The following is a 21873-nucleotide window of genomic DNA, read 5'->3' on the forward strand; positions in this document are numbered from 1 at the left end:
AGCAATGCAAAAATTCATAAGGCACTGTGGTAATAAGGCAGAGCACTTGAGCTGGGGACAGGACCAGCAAGCAGATGCAATACCACTGGTGTAATTTCCAGGGAGACCTTCAGAGGGAAGAATGGTGGTGTAATAGAGAGTAATTTTGAAAGTAAAAATTGTAATGGAAAAAAGTATATGGAAAAAATGCTCTGTGTAAAGGAATAGAATCAGACTGTTTTGTCAGTTAATGAAAAAGGTAGCCATGGTTTGTGATGCTCACTTTTTTAGCTGTTGTATTTTTAGGCTACTAGCTGATAGTGAATAGTAATGTAAGAGTTAAGACCTGGTGTATTAAAGCATAGATAACCAGTAGACAGCTCCTTTCTGGATTGTAAGTCTATTTAGGCTCAAGTGCAACTTTGGGAGGTATTGTGGCCTTTCCCTGCAGTAACTTGGATATTGAATGATAAGATTATGATTTTTCAATCTGTTTTAGAAAATATGTTAGACAGCCTTTGAAGTGTCTGACATAATAGATGGATGCCACTTCTTGTCCTTTCCTCCTGCTCTGGTCAGAATACATAAAACTCCAACATCTGTTAAGGAAAAAGTATTCTTTCTGGATTTCCTGGATGCAGACCTGCAAGAGTATTTTTCCTCTAGTAAAATACATAAACCTCTGAAACAATTACTGGTTTGTATTGTTCCTAGCAGTTGTTCTGTTTTTAGTTGATTAACAGATGTGTGTACAATAAACAAGTGGTTTAGATCCTGTTTCAAGCATACATTGTGCATTGTCTGTACAAGCACATATAGGATTTTATCTTTGTGGAATTACTGGCTTTTTCTGTGTAAACACTGACTGTGATTTGTAACATCTCATTTGTTTCAGAACCTTCCCTCTGGATCTCCACCTGTTGGAGTCATTAAACTTACCTATATTTCAAAGGTAAGATAATCAGTAAGATATTGGTTGCTAAATTTTTGGTGATACCTTCCAAGTGCTGCTTCTGGAGGCTTCAACTTTTAGACATTTTTAAATGCCTTGTGTAGTACATGGAAAATGTTTTCCTAGTGTGCTACTCCAGAATTTTAGAGAGGGGTAACACTTCTATAGTGTTAGGCTAAAATTAGAATAAATTGCTGTGATGCTCAGGTTTGTTTTGTGATTTCAAATGGCAGCTCTTTGTGCTGCACAGAATTGATATTTCTGAACTCTGGTTTTCAGTTCTTTGTGAAAATTCTAATTCCAGTTGGTCTTGAAGAAAAGAGAGCTGATTTATCAAGTGGAAGCTAAGTGTTTGGATGGGATGGTATGCAAGTAAATCGTCTTTAACAGAGAGAACAGAAAATTTTCTATAAAATACGTAGTTTATTACACTCTGTATGTGCACCCTTTAAATCTGCCTGAAAGAAACTGAACTAAAAAAGGCTGTGGCTAAATTTGTAGCAAGATGCTGCATTAACAACAAAGTGGAGAAAACCAGTTGACTTTCTTTTTCTCATCCTTCTTTTGCTTTGCTTGTTATCACACTGTACCTTCCTACTTTCCTCGTTTTTTTGTTTAGTGGGTTTTGGGTTTGTTTGGGGGTTTTTGTTAGGGTTTTTTTTGTGTGTGTGTGGGGGGTTTTGTGGGGTTTTGTTGGGTTTTTTTTTTTTTTTTTTGGTTGGTTTTTAATTCTTGTGAAAGATATCATTGATGCTGGTTATATAGCTACAGAAATGTCTGTGGAGACCTGCTTATGCCTTTCCCAGTTTCTTCTTTCTGTGCTCACTTTGCCCCAGACTTCACAGTTGTTATCTTAAGAAATCTGAAATGTTTTATCTGACTTTCAGTGGGATCAGGGGTGTGCATTTGCAGGCAGCTCCAGTGTGCCTCCTGTGTAGAGGCTCTGTCTTTCTAAACCAGAACATATGGTTTAAGCTGTCTTCTATCATATGTTGCATGTTTTAAACTGAATTTATACAGTATTTTTAAATTACACCTCTATTTTCATTCCTAACAATCTTACTGTGATGTTTATCTTCAATTTTTGGACACTTGAAAGATTAAAAAAAAATAATATTGTGATATCTGATGTATATTTTGTATGCACCATGATATTTATAATCTTAATTTCCCTACCAGGTTAGTGATGCAACTAAGCTAAGGCCAAAGGCAGAGTTCTGTTTTGGTAAGTCCTTGCATGCAGCATGTGCATCAAGTACTTTCTTCAGAAATTTGAAGCAAAAATAATATCCTGCAGTTCTGGTATTAGATACAGCTGGTAATGTGGTTGTTTGTTTGTTTTTTTTTTAATGGTTTGTATTCAGTGTTTGTTCTTTAGTATGAGGGAAATGCTGGCTTCTTCATAAGGTGCTCTCGTGGCTGTCATGTTGCAGCTTACTGAGGAGTAAGAGCTGTTTTTCAGATGTTTGAAATTTTTGAGGCATTAATAAGGTAATAAAAATGATGGGTGTTTTCTGAAACTGTCAGCTATGAAGATAAGTATTTTAACCATTTTAATCCATGTTACTGATAAGAGTTGATTTAACTGATATAAAAATATTGACAGCCAATGCTTTTACATGAAATTTCAGCCTCTGCTGCTGCAGCACAGATTTTTTTAGAGTACTTTCTAGGTTTATTGGTACTTAAACTTGTTTAAAGCTGAGTAAAGCTTTAGATAATCAAGAAAGGCTTATGGGCTTTTTTTAGATTATTTTTGCCTATAAGTAATTTGTCCAGAATTTACCATAATTCCAGAGTGTTTTGACAAGCAGTTGGCATTCACAGAAGTGAGTATAGAGACTGGAATCAGGCTCTGCTTTGTTTATGAATAACCCTTCTTTATGGCTACATATGAGTTTTACCTCAGAGGAAGGTACTAAAAATGCCTGAAGCTTTTATGACGGTTAAGGTGCTCTTTGCCACATGTGGGGTTGTACAGACCCAAGGAAGGCAGCTCCCCTGGACTCAGGCAGTCTCTGTGTTGGAGCCTTAATGAACCAAGATGCCTGCTGGAAGTTTTTAATATTTCTGGCTTATAGAAGTGGTTTTGATACTTCTTAGAGGAAAAAAAATATATATATTTATTGTCTTTCTTAAAATACTGGGAGTTCTTGTTCCAGTCAACTCATTATACAGTTCTGTGGTTTTAATTTATGTTTAATAACGTTTGCTTCAAACCATCCACTTTGAGGAGAAAGATGATACTTAGGAATCAGTACTGATTTTTCCTCAAATTTAGAAAAAAAACAAAACCAAAACCACACAAAAAAATAAAGAAGCAAACAGAAACAGTGATCATAGTCACATCATTTGGTTTGTTGTAAAGGATTAACAGATACTGCTCAGAGGTTAAAAGGAGAAGTTGAAGAAGTTACCAGGTGTGAAATGTTGCTCCGAGAAATTGGAAAGGGAAATGCAGCTGTAAAAAATCTGATAAAATTCAGGGCTTTTTTTTTCCCTATGTGCCATTTAAGAGGAGAGCTTTAAAAAGGTGTTTTTCAGAAAAAAGCCAGAGCCATCCTGTCAAGTGGATGTATTATATTTTGTGACTTTCTAAAAAGAAATACATCAGAAAGCTTAAATACTTCAACTGGATTTTCCATCTAAAATCAAATATTTGCATGATGCTGTTAAATTTGCTCTTAAATCTCGATATTGTTAACTTTTCATAATGTTTTTTTACAGTTATGAATGCAGGGATGAGAAAATACTTTCTACAAGCCAACGATCAGCAGGACCTAGTTGAGTGGGTAAATGTGCTGAACAAAGCTACCAAAATCACAGTAAGTGGTTTAATTGATATTTAGCAATGCTTTCAGATGGTGTTAAGATGCTTCTCTGTAGCCTTTGCCTCCAGTTTGAACACTAGAGCAGTCTACAAACAAAGCTTAGCTTTCCAAAACTGGGAGAAACTGTCCCTAAATTTGAGTTGATTTTACTTTTTGCTTTGGAAGCTGAACAAAAATGTCATCTATTTTTTGCATCATATAGTGGTGTCTAATAATTTAAAATTTCCCATACACATTTAATATTAATTGAAAGATCCAGAAGACACTTTCAAGCAGTGAAATACAGACATTTGCCTGGTGTCAGAAGTTTGCATTTCTTCAAGTATCAGTAAAATAATGAGCAAACACATTGTGCCATGTTCCAAAGGCTCTCTCCTGATTTCAGGTAACATCCATTCAAAGAAACATTATTGCATCCTTCTAAGTGTTAACTTACTTTCCTGGTTTGTACCAGGCCAGCTTGTTATCACATGACAGAAGAAAGGATTACCTCAGTCTTTTCAGGAGGCAGAAGTGATGGTTTTGTTTTCTCTCCAGTTTTGGGGAAGTGATGACACGAACTGCTTTGAGAATGTACACTTGCAAAGAAGGTGTTCTGGGCATGAGTGTGCACATTTGTATTTGTTGTCAGTATCTTCCTCATTTTTAGGTTATCTACGGGTGTTTCCACAAGTTGTTTGCATTGGTTTTTTGTAGCCCTTTCTTTGGAGTTATAAAAACAATATTACTAATCATAAATAATAAAGACCAAACAAAACAAACACAAAGCCTTTTCACTTGGGTTTTTTATAAGGAAGACACACACCACAGGCAGGTTTGAATTGTTTCCTGTTCAAGAAATGGAGTTAATAAAGAATTAAGTGCATGAAATCAGAATTTAGTCTAAAGCCATTCTAAATGGCTGGTGACATTACTACTATTTCTTGTCTTTGAAGGAAAAAGCCTTTGAACTTCTAATCTGTTCAGAGGTTATTTAGTATGGTCGGTGACTTAATCAAATCATTAAGATCAATTACTAATTTTCACACGAGCATTGCGTGCTGCAGATTGCAATCTTCCAAGATTTGTTGTTTTTTCACTACTCTGCATGCTGTTAATTTCAAAATAAGCTGTGAACCTTTGCAGCCTGGCATGTGGTATGCCTGTTCCTGAGCACTGCTTGTAAATGCATTCACAGGAGAAGGTGGTTGTGGGGTTGCTCTGTAACACTTTGAATTGGAGTCTGATGGCTGAAACACTTGCCCAGTACAGCTGAAGCTACCAACCACTTCTCAGGGAAAAAAACTGAGTCCCACGGTGGGTGTGCACTGGAAGAATGTCTTATCTTCCAGTGGCAGGCCTGGCTGTGACTGGTGGAAGTGACAGGCTGAGCCTGATGCCACCACTGAGCAAGTGCCACCTTCCCTTGGCCAGGAGGAAGCTGTCCCAAGCTGACATTTGTGATCTCAGGACTGTTTGTGCTTCTTTGCAGGCTGTTTTTTTGTTTGTTTGTTTTTTCTTTTTGTAGATTAAGCAGTGCTGGGTTTAGGAACTGAAATCACAGCAGACTATAAAGTAGCTTTGTTTTTGTTTTATGTCAGTTCAGTTTCAAGTTCTGAATGTGCCACAGTCTGGCATGGTGACACACTGTGTCAAAATGATTTGTGTGTCCCTCCTTTCTGAAGGGATTTGGGTGTCCTGTTTAAATAGCCAGTAGGTTGGTGGCTGGGATATTTTGGTGTGAGTCTCTCAATCTCACTGAAGTGACTTCAGATTAATATTTTAATATTGGAGGTGAAAGGAGATGATAAATAGAAATGTCTTGGGCAGTGCATTTCTTAAGTTACAAGTGTTTACTTCTTGCCCAAATTTGACTAAACATTTTAGACCAAGGCACTTATTGGAGAAATTAAATTGCTGTGGCATTTTGATTGTTCTAATTCCACATTTGAGAGAGTAATAGTTAATGATAAAAATAGGCAGTTAGGGGGATTTTTGGACAGAAAGTAGCAATTTAAGAAGGGCTGAGGGAGGCAGCACACACAGTCTTCATGCCAAATATTCAGATATTGGGGTGTGAGGGCAAATGTCATGCTGCTCAGGCATCCTTGCTTGCCAGAAGTCTCCATGCTGTAGCCCTGTTTTTGTGGCTTAACTGTGTGTGCTCTACAGGCAGCAGGGCATCTCCAGCCTAAAGCATTAACTATTTTAACTGACAGGAAGTAAAAATGAGGAACTAGTTCTTCCACAAGTTAGCAGGGCTTCTTGAAGGTCAAATAGAGCCTGTCAGCAAAGCTGGGAGCTGATTTTCAGTTTTCACCTGGTGAAATATCTTTATTTGCACCACTTTTCTTCAGAGAACTAAAGTGTAGCCATTGCAACATATTTTCCTGTAAGCTATTTCTAGCCTTTTACAGTTAGAAAACATTTGTTAAATCCTTCTGAAGACAAAGTAAAAACACTCAAATATGACTGGGGCTTTTTTACGTCTTCATAAAAAATTTTATCTTAATTAATTCATGAATTCCACTTTCAGGTACCAAAGCAATCTGATCCTCTGTGTCAGATGGATAATGCAAATCGTCAAGCTGAAAGCCCAGGTGGAAAGAAGCAAGTGTCCTACAGGACAGAAATAGTTGGTGGTGTTCCTATCATTACACCTACCCAGGTAAGACCCTTAGAAGAAGGGTGCTGTGGTTTGGTGGGGGAAGCTTTGTTGTTTGAGAGGTGACAGTAGATTATGTATCACAATATATATCACAATATAGCTGTCAACTTCTCACCCCAGGGACTTAAGACTGTGCAGCTTTTATTGCTTCTAACTGGGTTTTTTGTTTGAGGACTTTATTCCCTTTGTAGGAGATTATAGAGAATTTTACAAGACTATCAGAAATTGCTTGAGTGTTGATTTTTGTTCACAGATATCAGTGTGCTGGAAACTGTGTGTGTGAAATTAAGTATTGGTGTTAAAAAGACAAAATTTTGCATTGTTAACTGTCAGGAAAAGTGGGTAAAAAGGGAGGCGTTAATACAGCTGAATTAAACATGCACAATTTTATTAAAAGTAGTAAGGATGATGGCAGATGAAACTGTCACCGAAGGGCCTTATGAAATGGCATGTGTGAAAAAAATGAGATAAAGCAAGTGAAATTCAGTGAAAATAAATGTGATTTAAAGTATTCTGGGAAAAAAAATCTTAGTTCAATAGAAAGTACTCTGAAAGGGATAAGAGCTGCATTTCCTAGAAGAAAACACCATCTCAGTGCTCAGTAGCAGTGGAGGAAAAAGCCCACAAAGATTAGGCATGACTAGAAGAAGAAGGAGCAAACCAGAAAATATTTTTGTTGCTGTATAAATCCTGTCTTTGGCCAGATCTTGATTACTGAGTCCCAAGTTTGTTTTCATCTCAAAAACTAGAACTGGGAAGGCTTCAAGGGTGGTTGGTCCATGTAGAATGATCTCCATATGAGGAGCTCTTGAGTAGGCTTGTACAAAATAAATAGCTGGAGGATGTCACAGCTCTACAAAATCACAACAGGCAGAAGTGAATGGTGTAAACTTTCTTTTCCACTATGGGCTTTGAAACAAACCAGGTAAACCAAAAGGAATGAGCTCTTTCAGTGAGTAATAAAACATAAGATACTCATTGCCAAAAAGTGGCATAGAAAGAAAGAGTAAGGAACTATTAAATAGTAAGAATACTTTTTAGTAAGAAAACTTTTTAAATAGGAAGAAACTTTTCTGAGTTTGAGAGACAGTATAAGCTCATGGAAGAAGAATCTATGCAGCATTGAAAATAGAGATCTGTCTGTCACTGGGTGTAAATTACATGTATACATCTGAACTGCCTGTAAAAAGTTGGTGAATTCTGATGTCATGTTGTCCCAGAAAGAGCTTTTCCTTTGCTGTAGCCTCCTCTAGTGTTTTGCCCTGAAAGTCATGTTCTGAGTTTGCACTAAATTGCATGCATGTGTCTTGTTTTTAGGTCTGTAACATTCTTCATTGAGTGTCTGTCAATACTGTTTGAGAATATTCAGCACTTTTAGTGTAGTTTCTCAATGGAGCTTGTAAGTGCTCAGCCAGAGCCCTTGGAAAGTCTCCTTAGTTGTCTCTAGAAATCAGTTGAAGTACTTCGTCCTTTCAGACAAATTGGAAATGGGATGATACAATTATTTCCTGCCATATGTAGTATAGTTATTATTTTACCTTTAGAAAAAAACAGAATATTCTGAACTTCCCTGCTTTTTTTCTAGAAAGAAGAACCCAGTGAGTGCAGTGAAGGGAGTGATAGGAATTATTTGAAACGGTCACAAAGTCACCTTCCTTATTTTACTGCTAAGCATCCCCCAGATAATGCTATTATCAAAGCTGGCTACTGTGTGAAACAGGGAGCAGTGGTAAGTACCTGAGATCAGTGTTTCACTAACCAAGAACAAAGATCCTAAGGGTTGGTAGTTGTAGTTACAAGGTAGATGATTTTAAAAAAAGAAAAAAAAAAAAAAAAGCATAATTACCGGTAACTTTATCACTGCTGACAGTGCTAAAGATAAAATTTAGCCTCCAGTAGCATGTAATTTATGTCTGTGTTGGTTCTTTCAATGGCTTTCTTCAGTGTTGTGTTGTTGGAGCTGTTTTGGAGAAGAAAAGTTGTGTGCAGAGACTTTCAAATTATGGTTAGTGCATGCAACCAGGAATTCTTCTGTTATACAGTTATGTAGAGATCCTTGTTTTGCATACTTTATTTTTTTACTTGATTTTTTTGCAGTTTTCTAAGAAAAATGATTGGATATAGTCCTGAATTATTTTGGGTGCACTATATAAATGTATATACACACACTACACACATTGATACATATATATGGTATAGAAAAAACTATCAGTATTGCATACTGATAATTATAAATAGGAATTATGTAGTGTCATAGAGTAGAATTAGAAGCATACAAATAATATATTAAATGTAAGTATGCTTGTATACATATATATATGTAATATACATATATTTATTTTCACTTGACAGATGAAGAACTGGAAGAGAAGATACTTTCAGTTAGATGAAAACACAATAGGATATTTCAAGTCTGAACTGGTAAGATTCCAAATGTGTGTTATTGTCCAGTGATAGTTACAAGAAAATCTAAAGAAATACCCTTGTATTTGAGAAGTCTGCTGTGCTTATCTTTCAGCTCTTAGCTGTGTAGTGTAATAACTTTTCATGATCGGGCAGAACAAAATTAGTGTCTCTCCTAAGCTGGACTCCTGTCATGTATTTGGGAGCCTGTCTGTGTGGAACTCAAGACCAGAGAGATTCTACAATGACCCTGATTTATTTTTTTTTTAAGTAGTATCTTGTGTTACTGTGCACTCACATATGATTAATGATGTTCTCAAAAGAGCTGATCTTTATGTGGAGATACAAAAGTGTAATTATGCAATTCATTATTTAAAGTTAGAATTATGCAGTGTTTTATCATACAAATGATGGGATCTCTTCTCACACACCAAGATAGGCAAAGAATTCTGCTGTTCAAAACCCATATTTTATGTTTTGGTTTCACAATCTTCCTTCCCCTTTCATCACTCTTGACCCTTTTGACCAATTTTGACCAAATGTTAAGTGCCTTCAGACTTCATTTAAAAATGGGATGGCTGGTGCTCTGGTGCTGGAGATGAATTGTTATTCCCAGTAAGGAATTACAGACTTGCTTCACTTGAGAACATCTGTACATGAAGAATAAACTGAGTTGCAGTGTATTGTAAATCCAGGGAAATGGAGTTTAGAGGCCAACTCTAAGATGCAAAATGTCAGGAAGCCAAAATTGCCTCTTATAAACCTGGTTTTATTTAAAAACAAACAAACAAAACTGAGTCCAGATTGCTCACAAGCAAATTCTAACTTGGTGAAGAATTGGACTGCTTAGAGTGTGTTTCATCATGCTCATTTCCAGTTAAACTGTTTTGAACAGTATAAATCTTGCAGTGTCCTCTGATTTTCAAGCAAATATCCCTTGCTGCAGTTTGAGGAAGGTTCTGGAGTGACCAAGTGTCAGACAACAGTGGAGTAGCTCTTGCTTCACAGTTTTTTTACTGAAATCAGTAAGCAGACATCTCTCTTCAGGGAAATGAATACTGATAGTGTCCTTTGATTGCATTGTAACAGTTACTCAAAGAATTCCACAGTTAGGAAACTTGATCATGATAATCGTGTTTCATATAGGTTTTTAAACCATCTGCCTTACAGATATGTTGGAGTGAAAGTTAAATCTGTACTTGGAAGAGCAAAACTTTGGCAGAGCACAGTGCAAAGAAGAAAACACCTGCAACAATGTAGCCATAGGTTCATCAGTCTTTTATCTCCTACAAACACAAAAAATGTAAACTGTTCTCTTCTGAAGATTAGGAGTAGGGAATGATTTCTCTCAGTGTTGTGTGGGATTTCTGCTTCTCTAATAATCTCCTACTCCTTGTGAGAGGAACACAATGATAGGAGAAGAAGCTTCTTCAGGGCTTGTCATGCCTTTGTGGTTAAGGAGGTTGTGTTCAGCTAGTGTAGCATCAAACTTCTGACTCTGGAAAACCTCTTTCTGTTGAATTTCATTTCCCAGTAACTGCAATTTTCAGTCAAGGGTGGCTCTGGAAGTTTGTCTCAGCAGCCAGCCTGCTCATCAGTACTTCAGATCATTCTACTTGAGATAACCAGTGATGCACTCTTTTACATCTGTAAATATCTATCAGAGTTCTCTGCTCTTGAAAATTTAAAAACTGTTGGTTTTTAAAATTGAAGAATGTGCAGATTCTGAGGATCAAAATTAGAAAAATGATAATGATTTAAAAAAAATCAGAATGTTATTATTATGGTTATTTGGTGTCCTGTGCATCCATCCACACACACTCTTAATCCCCTTTTTGCAATTTGAGGAAGAGCCTTTTTTAATCTTCTGGTGGAATACAGTGTAATGCAGGCAATATCAGACTCAGAAAAGGATGATGTCTGAGGTGCAGTGAGTGTCTGTGTTCCAACGATGATCTCACAGCTCATTTTTGAAGTTTTGCTTCAAAAACTGTTGTAATGAATGAGTGAACCCAGGAAACCAGAGAGGGGAGAGAGGCAGAATAGCAGAAAACATTGAGCTTTAAAATGTGTGCGTTTGGTCTGCTGTGATCTAACAAAAAGTGACAATTAGGAGTGGTTATATTTGGGTAACATTCTCTGTTTACTGTAACAATGTAAATCTTTTAAGTGTATGTGGTAAGAATTGTAGATAAAGTCCTCCAGAGCTGACAGCTTTTGTTTTGTCTGGAAGCTAAAGCCAACTGGAAATCCATTGTAACTCTGCTTAAAGAAAACACATTAGGAGGTAAAGTAAGTGGTGTTTTGCTGCAGGAAAATAATCACAGCAAAAGTGAAAATGTTTGTTTGATTATTCTTCCTTTTTTTCCTCTTGTGTGAAACTTGAACAGAATTTTAACACTTCTGTTACAATAACAGAATTTACCTATGTTCCAAGGATATTTGCTCTTCCACAGGTTTTGGTGCAATTGATTTATTTCAATTATTTTTAATTGTGTTGAGTATAGGGTGCAGTTAGTCCTGTTTAAAATCATGTCATAGAAAATTATTTTAACAGTGGTTTTACTGAAATAAACTGCTTTAAGTCATATTCCATTTTTTATCTAGTTAGAGGAAGGAAACAGATGGTTGTCTCTGTTATGGTCAGGTGAATTAATGTTTTGGGTTGTTTTTTTTTTTTAACTACTTGATTTCACTCTTTTTTTGTTCCAAGTGCAGTGGTTGGTTGAATACTTAAAAAAGCAAATTAAATTGTGGTTGATGTCACCTTTTGCAGAAGCAGCTGCTGTGTTACATCAGTCTGCTGCTGTCACCTGTCCTGACCTCTGTCTTTTTGACTATATTCTATTTGTTAGATACACTGTGTACTGAAATAGTTTTGCTTTTTTATTTCAGGAAAAGGAACCTCTTAGAGTTATACCACTTAAGGAGGTCCATAAAGTTCAGGAATGCAAACAAAGGTGAGGAGAGAAGCACTGCTGGTGTTAGATGGGGTTGTAGTACATACATCACTTTGTCATGGCTAGACTGCCCTTTGGAAGCAGTGGAGAACTTGGGAATAACTTCATTTGATGCATGCATGAGTAATATTCTTTATTTACAGGACAGCAAGTAGTTTTATTCATAGAACTGGTTTTGAGGGCTCTGTGCTGGTGTGTTTCAAACCTGTAACATTCAGTAGAATGTAAATGCTTGGGACAAGGGTGGAATAAAGGAGTATCTGCACTCATGAGTTGGAGCTGCATGGCTGCTCTCTGATTTGAGGCAATGATTTTTAGGAGTCTCTATTCTGCTTAAACACCTCAACCCTCAGAGGACATTACATTTTGTTAAATGTCTGAAATGAGATAAGAACACCCTTCCTCCTGTTGTTTCTCTCCCACCAAATGGCAATATACTAAGGACTCAACTGCCTCAATAATAGGGTTTTTTGGCAGGTTACTGTTCAGGACTTAATTACTTTGTGAAGAGATAACAAAATATAAATGTGAAATTTGTCAGAAGTTTCACTGGAACAATAAATATTTTTAAACTTGATATGAAACTGCTTTTAATGTTGCAGTTAAAATATCTATAGTAGTAGGCATGCCACTGATAAATAAATGAAAATCTCAGGACTAAAATGAGTGAGAGATGGTCATTTTCTTTTTTTACTTGGCATCTGCCAAGAAAAAAACCAACAGTGGAGTGAAGAAATGCAGAGGTCCTTAGACAGTAAATGCTCTGGTTCCCTGCACATGACAGAGTCTTTTTAAAATGGAAAGTTGTACTTACTGCTGAATAATTTTTGTGTTTCATTTGCAGTGATATAATGATGAGAGACAATCTCTTTGAAATCGTAACAACTTCTCGAACCTTTTATGTACAGGTAATTTCTTTTTTAAACTTTGGGCAAACCCTGCAGACTGCCATAGTCAAAGCAGAACTCCTGTTTTGCTTTTTAAATTGGATTTAACTATGTGATGATTTTCAAAGGGAAATGTGGTCTTTATGTTTCAGAAAGATGCATACAAGAAAAATTCCACATTACAGCAACTGTTAGGTTGCTACTGTATGAAAGCAATAAACAAGAAATCCCAACATGCCTCTGTTGGTATTCAGGTCTTCAAATTCTGTAGGATCAATTCTGTATTTTAAATCTCTTCTTTTAAAACACTGTATTTTTATGTGTGTTGACTTCTCAGTTTCAAGTTAGTTACCACAACAAAATACCCATTAAAGCACAGAACCATTTAAGGTTTCTGTACCGATATGGTAGCATGTATCCATATCCACTTTATTCATTGCATGCATACCATGTTTTGGATATGCACGTTTTGGTTATGAATGTTTTGGATATGCAAATCACAAAGACTTGCTGCTCCTAGCTGTGTGGGAATGTGATGCTTTTAGTACTGGGAATATTTTTTGTTTCTTATATAGTTTAATACGGTCAGTGATGCCAGATGCTGAGTTCTGAGCTGTCCTGTAACTGAACACAATTAAATGACATGTTGCAGATACTTCATGCTGGGTAGATGTGCTAATTTGATAAAGCTGCAGCCTAATTAGAGGGAATAGCTTTAGCTTTTTATCTGTCTTTATCCCAGATATGTACACTCTTGGTGTTCATGGCTAATCTTTTTGTTGGGTGGCTGTTCCATGGAAATGTACAGCTGAGCCCCAGCAGAGATTGATTTTATATATAAAAATAATAATATTTTATATTATTTGTATATTATAATTTGTATATTATGCATAGATTATTTTATATATATAAAAAAATCAATCTCTGCTGGGGCTCAGCTGTACATTTCCTTGGATATGTATATATGTATATAAATATATTTTACTTTTTTCTTTTGGACTAACTGTTCAGTAAATACCCCTCATACAAGTGAAGTGCAGCAGTGAGTGCAAAGTACTGAAGTTACATCATTGGCCAAAGGCTGCCATGAGGGGTCAGGAAATCTCCTGTGAGGATTTCTGTGGGCACTTGAATCATTTTGCTTGCTGAAAGTAAATAAATTGGGTGTAGTGTATGCAAATAGCATAAAACCCACTTAGTTCTTGCTTATTATTTATATAATAGTAAATTCAGAGTGAAATATTAAGGAATGCCTGAATTAGGAAATGGGAATCTCAGGGTACTAAAGTAGGCTGCAGGTGTCATTTTAATGCAGATGGTCAGGACACTGGAAGAGTTGCAAGTGTATTTTATTAAATGTAATTCTTGTTGTTTGATCCAGGCTGACAGTCCAGAAGATATGCACAGCTGGATAAAAGCAATTTCTGGGGCCATTGTAGCACAACGGGGACCTGGAAGATCAGCAGCTTCCGTATGTTATTCTGACCCTCAGAGAAAATGTGATTAATTGCTGTTCACTTATGCACATGGAGTTGTAGATGGTGTTTTCCTTTCACCTGTCCTCTGTCCTGTCCTGTAGTAACGTGGCATCTCTGCATGAACTTTCGTAGACTGGCATAAAATATTTTGTGTTTTTAGTTGAGCACTTACATGTGTGTGACTTAATGTACATTTTATTGTCTTGAACAAGACAAGCAAGTGCTAACCTAGAAAAATTCTTCTGCATTGGGTATGATTGTTCGCACTATGCTGCTTCTTCTTGGGAAGTAAAATTGAGACTTTTTAATTCCTGCGAGGTTGCTGAAGTTCACAGTCAAGTGACAGTCTCTTAATTTATTTTTAGCAACTCTCACTACCAAGTGGTCATTCTTTGTTGCTGGTAGTTTGTTGTGTAAGCACATTCAGATTTAAACTTCTCTGAGAGATCTCTGCTTGCCTGAGTTAGATTTTGCTGTTGGAATTGTAGTGTGGACACCATCCAGCATTGCTGAACTGAGGCACTGTGACACATCTCCCTACTTGTGAAGCCACATGCACTGAAACTGTATTAGATATTCATTACATGGAATTACAAGTACATAAACTTCTCAACAGTGGTTACTTTCCTGTCACAGTGTCTCCAAGTATGTCCAGACGTAACAAATGGAATACTTTTACAGTTCAGGTGCTGCAAGCTATGGTTTTCACTTTCTGGCTATGGGATGTTTTGTAATACGCTGAATATATCATTACCCCCATAATCTGAAATCTAATAATTGAAAATCTGGCTTTTGCATTGGCATTGATACTGTGTTTCTCTTCACTCAGTCTAAGCTCTCAATTATTCTTTTGCAGCTGGGAGCTGCTTCAGGCTTTGAAATAAATTTCCTATCGTAAATCTTATTGGGGGAAATGAAAATATGCAGGTGACTCTCCTTTGTGTATGCTTTTGTTTGTTTTTTTGTTTTTTTTTTTTTTTTTTTTTTAATTCGTGGGGGCTAACTGAGCAATCTAGCTGTTACTGTTTGCATCACTTCTTTCTTTTTCCCTGTCTTCTCTTCTTTCCCCAAGTCTAGGTTACTCTAATCTTAGCTTTGCACTGTGTTCCAGATGCGGCAGGCCAGAAGGCTGTCGAATCCTTGTATACAGAGGTATACATCAAGAACTGGTGAATGCAGCACGTATGTGGGCTCTCATGTAAACTTGCCTTCTTAGCAGAGGGCTAGGACTAGAGAACTAATTCACATTATAAAAAAAACGCAACAAAACCAGCTAAAAATAATGCTACCTGTTCTCATTACCATGACTGAAAACTAACTCGTAAGTTAAATCGTTGGCTTACAGGTTTGCACTGGTTTTTTTCTTGCTTTTGAAACAATTGGATACTAAAAATGGCAAAAAAATGTGTATTTCTATTTCAAAGTTGTTATATATTTAACCATAAGTTACATTATATCATTTTAAAAGAAAAGTATTAAAACGAATTTGCATGAGAGTTCATATCTCCATTTTACTTTTTTTTTTTTTTTTTTTTTTTTTTTTTTGAAACTGCGTAAAAGCAAAGTTAAACTTAAGCTACCCACAAACTAATACAGATGGGTGCACACCAAAAAATGCACGTTGTAGCTCTGGTAACTGGAAGGGTAATTAATACTCCAGCCTGATTTGCATGGCTTGTAAGTCTCTGCATGAAATGAGTAGTTCACACGTAGAAGTGTTGTAGTGTTTAATTGGTACACTGTTCAGAGCAGTTCATCTTCAGAGTCATATAGCAGCACCGTCTCTTAACTGTGAAATTGCAGTCAGTGTGGGTAGAAAAATCTGAGTATCCTTCAGTTCAGTTGAGCAAAATGTTTATTGTAGAGATCTTGTCCTAAGATCCCGTTTGTCCTGTCTGTTGAACTAATAATTATTATTAATAACAATAATAGTAGGTAAATCATTGCATTGTATGTTCTGCTGAAGCAAATGTGTTTCTTAAAGTGGAGTAATGAGCCAGGTGTGAAATACAGCAATGTGAACAATGTGAAATATGTCACTGAAATGAAACACAAAATTGAAGTTTTAAAAAGAAGTCGCAGAGCTCCTTTGCCCAGTAATATCAGTTAATTTATAAAAAGAAATACAACAGTGTATGTCAGGATCCATTACGATTAAATTTATGAATTGCTGTCATGGCACTCTAAAAGAAATTTGGAAAACTACTATGAAAAACTTATTTCCTTTGGGATGTGTATTTGCATCTTGGACACACATCTGTGATGTTCAGTTTGTGGTTTGTTTGGGTTTGTTTTTTTTTTTTTTTTGTTTTTTTTTTTTTTTTTTTGTTTTTTTTTTTTTTTGCTAATAAATGTGCTTGAAAAGTGCCTTGGTTTGTATAGACACATGGGTTAGCAGTTTTTTTAGTTCCTGTACTAACACTGGCAATGGCAGAAGTGGCAGCAGCTGCAGCTCCTAATCCATGCAGAGTGAAATATTGGCTTTATCATCACACATCATTATGATCACAGCATTTAACACTGCTTTAGAGATATCCACATGGATCTGAGACATCCTTCTGGAAATGATAGATAAGATGGATCATGTGAGGAATGTTTTGTCCTGGAGAGGTGGCTTTAGGTTGGGTTAGGACATCCTAGGACATCTACAATGGCACTCTGCACCTCTGCTTTGCCATCTAAATCACTTCCAGGGAGTCTGGGAACATGTTTCTATCAGTGAGTAAATGGTGGAAGATGATTTTCACATATTTTCACAGTATTAATCTGCCAGAGTAATGTAAAGGTCAATGGAGTGACAGTTAACAGTAATAAACACAAGAAAATAACCTGACAATTAAAAAGGATCGCTTTTTAATTTGTTATATTAACAGTCTTGACAGCATAAAATAGTTACTATTTTTGTTTGGTCCCTGCAACAAATTGGGGAGATCTGTACCTCCAGAGGAGGGACCAGTAAAATGAGCATTACTTCAGTGCCTGATGTATATGATTCAGCTTAAATACATTTTACATTTTTCTTTTGGAAAGATGTAACTTTCATGACCCTTCAAAGCATATATCTTCAAAAGGTTACTTAATATCTTAGTAAAATGAAAAGCCTCAATTTGCTGGACTATGTTATAAAGTGTAAAGAAGAGCTGCTGAGCTTGATTTGAGAACTTAGAATGTCTTTGAGTGAAGAACTGATGTTGCTGTCACATGCTGCTGTAAGCTCACATTTAACAACATACTGCCTTCAGAAAGCTTCCTGCTGCTGTGCCTGATGCTTTGCTTTGTGTACTTTCTGTCACGATTTTTTGTTTTGTTTTTTCCTGAGAGTGTAATCTGCAGCTGCATCTTTCCAACCTGACACCCCTGACTTCATCTGACCCCCTGCTCTTCTTTTCCAGGAGCATCCCGAGTCTGCTTCCGAACCCGTCCATGCTCTCCGTTCTGCCCTCACAGCCTCAGCCACCTCACATTCCACAGCCCCTCACCGCATCCCTCTGGTCCCAGACCCTCACTCCAAATACCCTGCCTTGGAGAAGCGAGGATTTCACGAGTCTTTTACCAAGGCCAAGCCAAGGAGCTACAAGATCCAGGTTGTCTCTCCAAGAGAATCAGCTTCCAAAGTGACTGAAAGGGGCTTCTGGGAACCCCAAAATAAAAACGGCACTCAGGAACAGGATCCTGGCCTCGTGGATCTGGATGATGCAAGCCTTCCAGTTAGTGATGTGTAGTGGATGGAAGTGTTTGGAGAATGATCCATTTGTTTTGGTCCTCTTAATTTCCTTGCTTGGACTTTTAACCAAAGAAAATTATAGGAAATGAGAACAACAACAACAAAAAAAAACGGAATACTGATTTATTTTTTTTATATATATGTATGTGTGTGTGTTTCTGTGCACACATGTGTATATATAATGTGTTTGTATATTGCCTTTCAGCTGAGGGTCAAAAAATGACCTTAGGTGTTTTCTCAAAGCCTGATAGTAAATCACTTACTAGGGAGGGCCAAACTGCACAATTTCAAAGAAAAAAAAACAAAACAAAAACCAACAGAAAGACAAAAACAAAAAAGTACCACTGCTAGTAAGCAAGGTACCAGCAACTTTTCATTCCTAATCTGGCAGATTTACTAAATTTACAACTAATGCTGTCTTGTGGAGAACTAATTGCCAACAAATGTGATTACTTAATTTCAGTGTGAACTGCAGTAAGGTTTTAGGCATAGATGAAAATTGTTTTTCTCCGTGACTTTCAGATACCAGGAAATGCACAAAATGTTTCTTCTGTTCTTTAGGATCAACAGTCTCAACTGATTTGTTGTCAGAACAAGAATTCTGAACTCCCTTGGAATTCCAATTATGGTGCTGTAAAATTTCCACTGAAATAATATTTTGTATAGTCAGCCTATTTTTTGATGCACTCCTAAAGTTGGGTTGTAACTTTTTGCACACTGGGATTTTAGTGGGCTGCACGTAATCGTGTTTTGGAGGGGGGGGAGAAGAGAAATTGGGACTTTTGAATTTGGACACTTTAGATCTTTTGAACCAAGTAGAGTTTATATTGTGTTACTTGAGGCTTTGCAGCAATTCTGTACCCTAGATGTCTCAATGTGTTGTTTGATTACTGTTTTGAGAATGGGTTTCCTGATCAGTGCTTTGTGAGCAGTTCTTGTTTCTACATTTGATCAGTGGGAGACCACCTGGTTTGTAGTTTTGTCATTATTGATACTGAACTGTTCATAGTCATGCAGTTGTGGCCTCTTAACTTTTGGTGCACTGATAATCTCAAGTGCCTGTGTTTTTTCTCACGCTGTTGAAACACTTTTGTGTTGGTTATGTGCATACAAACCATTCATAATGGTTTTTGAATGTTGGCTTGGAGTTGTTCTTGAATAGCATAGTTTGAATCAGCTCTTTAAAATGGAAAAGTTATGCTAGGGATACCAGTGTTCTGGTATTGCACCTGCTAGCTGTGCAATATGTGTTTTTAAAATAAAGGAGTAATTGTTGTTTGTGTACCCTGTGTTATGGGGCTCCAGTAATGCAAACAAAAAAGAACCTTTACATTTCAAGTGTCGGATTAGTTTCTGTGCTTTTCATCAGTTTTGAGAAATGTTTTGCTTTAATCAAAACCCCACAAATGTCTCATGCTGCTGCTTATTGTGATTCAGTTTGTCCAGCTTGGCAAGACTGTTCTGTTGTCTGCTGTAACCCAAGATACATATCACACAAGTCCATCTTCTCTCCAACTTCCAAACTGACTTCCTGCTTGAGAGATACAGATGGCTTTACCACAATAATGTGTTGATCTGAGGACAGAATAATTGGTGTCCTTTTAAGACTGAGAGAGAATTTCAAAACCTTGAATTATATCAGCACCTTCATTTTAATTTATCCATAAGCTAACCACTGTCTTAAGACAGTGGTGTTTGTTAATGACTGGTTTTGTTTGACTCTTTAGATCGAAGTGAAAACTAGCACAGAGTTGGAAGTTACTGTAAATGTCTGAACTAGTATTGTAGGTTTTAACTTCTATAAAGATTAAACAATAGCTCTTTAAAAGCTTATTTTTTCACAAGTATGTTCTGTGTGGAAGACACTTTGCATTGAAATATTTTTACTGTAGCCTAACATCTGAAATCACTTCTCTGGTACAGCTTTCACACTGCATGTTCATTTTATTATATTTTTGGTATTGGCAATTTTACACATTGGGTGGAGGTAAAGCAGCTCCATTATGGGACTCAAAGAGGAAAAAAAGAAAAGAACTACTGTTGTAGTTCAGTAGCATAGGGAAATATTTGTGGTTGGTAATTGTCAGGGTCTCCTATTTATCAGTACTTTTATAAATCTATGAAAATTGTTAAATTATTTTAGAAACAGTGCTGTAAATATGTCACATTTAAATTGTCAATAAATCAGTTTGGGTAACTTAACATCTGACTGAGTTTCCTTGCACCATGTTAAATATTTTATTAGAAATATCTATTCCTTTTTAAGAGGTCAGATTGTGTCCTGTCCAGCTATCATGTCTTTTTATTTCTTCAAATGTGATCAGGTTGGAAGGCAAGAGCTGATGTATGGTAACATCACATTAACCATTTGGGAGTGGGCACCATCTGGAAGGGAAAAAAAACCCTACAATAAGATGTGTGCTGGTTTATATTGAGTTTCCTATTGGCTGTACAGAGCTGAATTCAGTGTGACTGTGACATCTGACTGAGTCACTCCAGGTCTGTGCACTTTGGGAGTTACACTGGTGTCAAATGTGCACACTCTTGGCCCCAACAAATTCCTGAGCAGAGGAGTCACTTTTATATGTGCTGAGTGTCTGGAAGCTCCCATTTTTCCCAGCTGCGCCACAGGATGCAGTCTGTGTATAAATTTACCTGTGGTCACCCATCTCCCTGGATTTTCAGCTTGACTTTTTCAGCTTGAACATCACATCTGAGTTCCAAAAGCTGATGGCAGCTGTAAGGAGCTGGTGTTTGTGTAAGGCCCCTGGTGTACCAAGTTAGATCCTAATCCCTGTGCAGCAACACAGTTTATTCTTCCAAGGAATAAATGTCAGAATAAAATGCAGTTACTGGCTGCAGCTCAAACACAGGAGCTGAAAGAACCATTTCTAGTTCATCTGTCTTATCCCATCTCTGCTGTTTAGCTTTCAACATTCTTACCCTCTAATTACTTTTATAAAGATCTTAATTTTTTTTTTCACAACTATTTTTCCACCTGAACTGTGGTCCCTGGAATGAATTGGATGCTCTTACTATCTTCTGTCTTACCCATTTCCATTTGCTCTGTATTTACTGTTGTCTCTTTACTGAAGAGGGATGGAATTATTCTTTATGTTTATACATTTAAACCACTGTATTGCAGTAACAAATTTGACAAAATTTTACTGATCAACCTGCAGCCTACATGCCTGAAAGTTACTGCCAAAGGGAATGGTCTGGAATACAGTTTAATAAACTGGCATGTGACTTAACCTCTTGAAATAACAGGATTTCAGCACCACCTAGAGGCCATGCTGTATTTAAAAGTACCTGAGTCAGACATTTACTGTTTATTTCTGACTCCTGAAAATCCATCTGGAAACTCTAGTTGTTAAGTCACTGGGCTACTCAAAGTTGTTTTTATTTTGTATTTCTTTTAAATTCTCCTTTTAATCTTTGATCAGTGATGGCAGCAAGTGGGTTGATGACAAAACAAATTACTCGCCCTTCCTGCTGCTCTTGTTTAGCATACCAGTTTATTCCCAAGGCAAAAAGGAAATAACTACTAATCCAGTGAATAATGAAAGTGTGAGACTTCTCTTAAAAAGAGTAAAAAAAGAGTAAAAAAAGAGTAAAAAAAGAGTAAAAAAAGAGTAAAAAAAGAGTTCAAACAGCAGAATGGTCAAAGCATTAACTATTGCTTGGAAGATGGGGATGTCTGGCAGTGTAAGGCAGGAACCTTCTATAATAAGAGATCTGGAGCTGAGCTAGCTGACTGGCAATTAGTTTAAAAACTGCAGATCATACGTGGGAAACTGGCTATCAAGAGTGATGCAGCTGGCCAGAAAAACCTTTTAAAATGTTTCAATGGAGTATGAATTCTTCAGCTATGGGATTGGAAAGGCAATCTCTCTGCTTCGGTAAGTGAAGTGAATGCAACACAAAGATAAGAGTTTGGAGGTAGAACAGAGTTATCTGGGATGCAGGTGGAAGAGGGAGACCAGTTTGAAACTTCATTTCTTCTCATTAT

At 36.8% G+C, this 21873-nt stretch overlaps 1 protein-coding gene across 10 annotated transcripts in view; it reads left to right on the forward strand.

Moving 5' to 3' along the window:
• Window positions 1–20063, forward strand: part of PLEKHA1 (pleckstrin homology domain containing A1) — a 37198-nt gene extending 17135 nt beyond the window's left edge. For 2 of the 10 annotated variants that reach the window (XM_071749603.1, XM_071749602.1), the window contains 11 exons: window positions 875–931; window positions 2111–2156; window positions 3659–3756; window positions 6278–6409; window positions 7995–8138; window positions 8762–8830; window positions 11708–11772; window positions 12617–12680; window positions 14041–14130; window positions 15215–15289; window positions 17530–20063. In XM_071749603.1, coding sequence (XP_071605704.1) covers window positions 875–931; window positions 2111–2156; window positions 3659–3756; window positions 6278–6409; window positions 7995–8138; window positions 8762–8830; window positions 11708–11772; window positions 12617–12680; window positions 14041–14130; window positions 15215–15289; window positions 17530–17859 — 1170 coding nt within the window. In that variant the 3' untranslated portion in view covers window positions 17860–20063. Of the gene's footprint in view, window positions 1–874; window positions 932–2110; window positions 2157–3658; window positions 3757–6277; window positions 6410–7994; window positions 8139–8761; window positions 8831–11707; window positions 11773–12616; window positions 12681–14040; window positions 14159–14993; window positions 15065–15209; window positions 15290–17529 lie in introns of those variants that run through there. The other 8 variants (XM_071749608.1, XM_071749607.1, XM_071749606.1 and 5 more) reach the window with 6 other exon arrangements.
• The last annotated feature ends 1810 nt before the right edge of the window (window positions 20064–21873 follow it).

The sequence above is a fragment of the Heliangelus exortis genome, chromosome 7 (assembly GCF_036169615.1).
Source record: "Heliangelus exortis chromosome 7, bHelExo1.hap1, whole genome shotgun sequence".
Lineage (NCBI taxonomy): Eukaryota > Metazoa > Chordata > Aves > Apodiformes > Trochilidae > Heliangelus > Heliangelus exortis.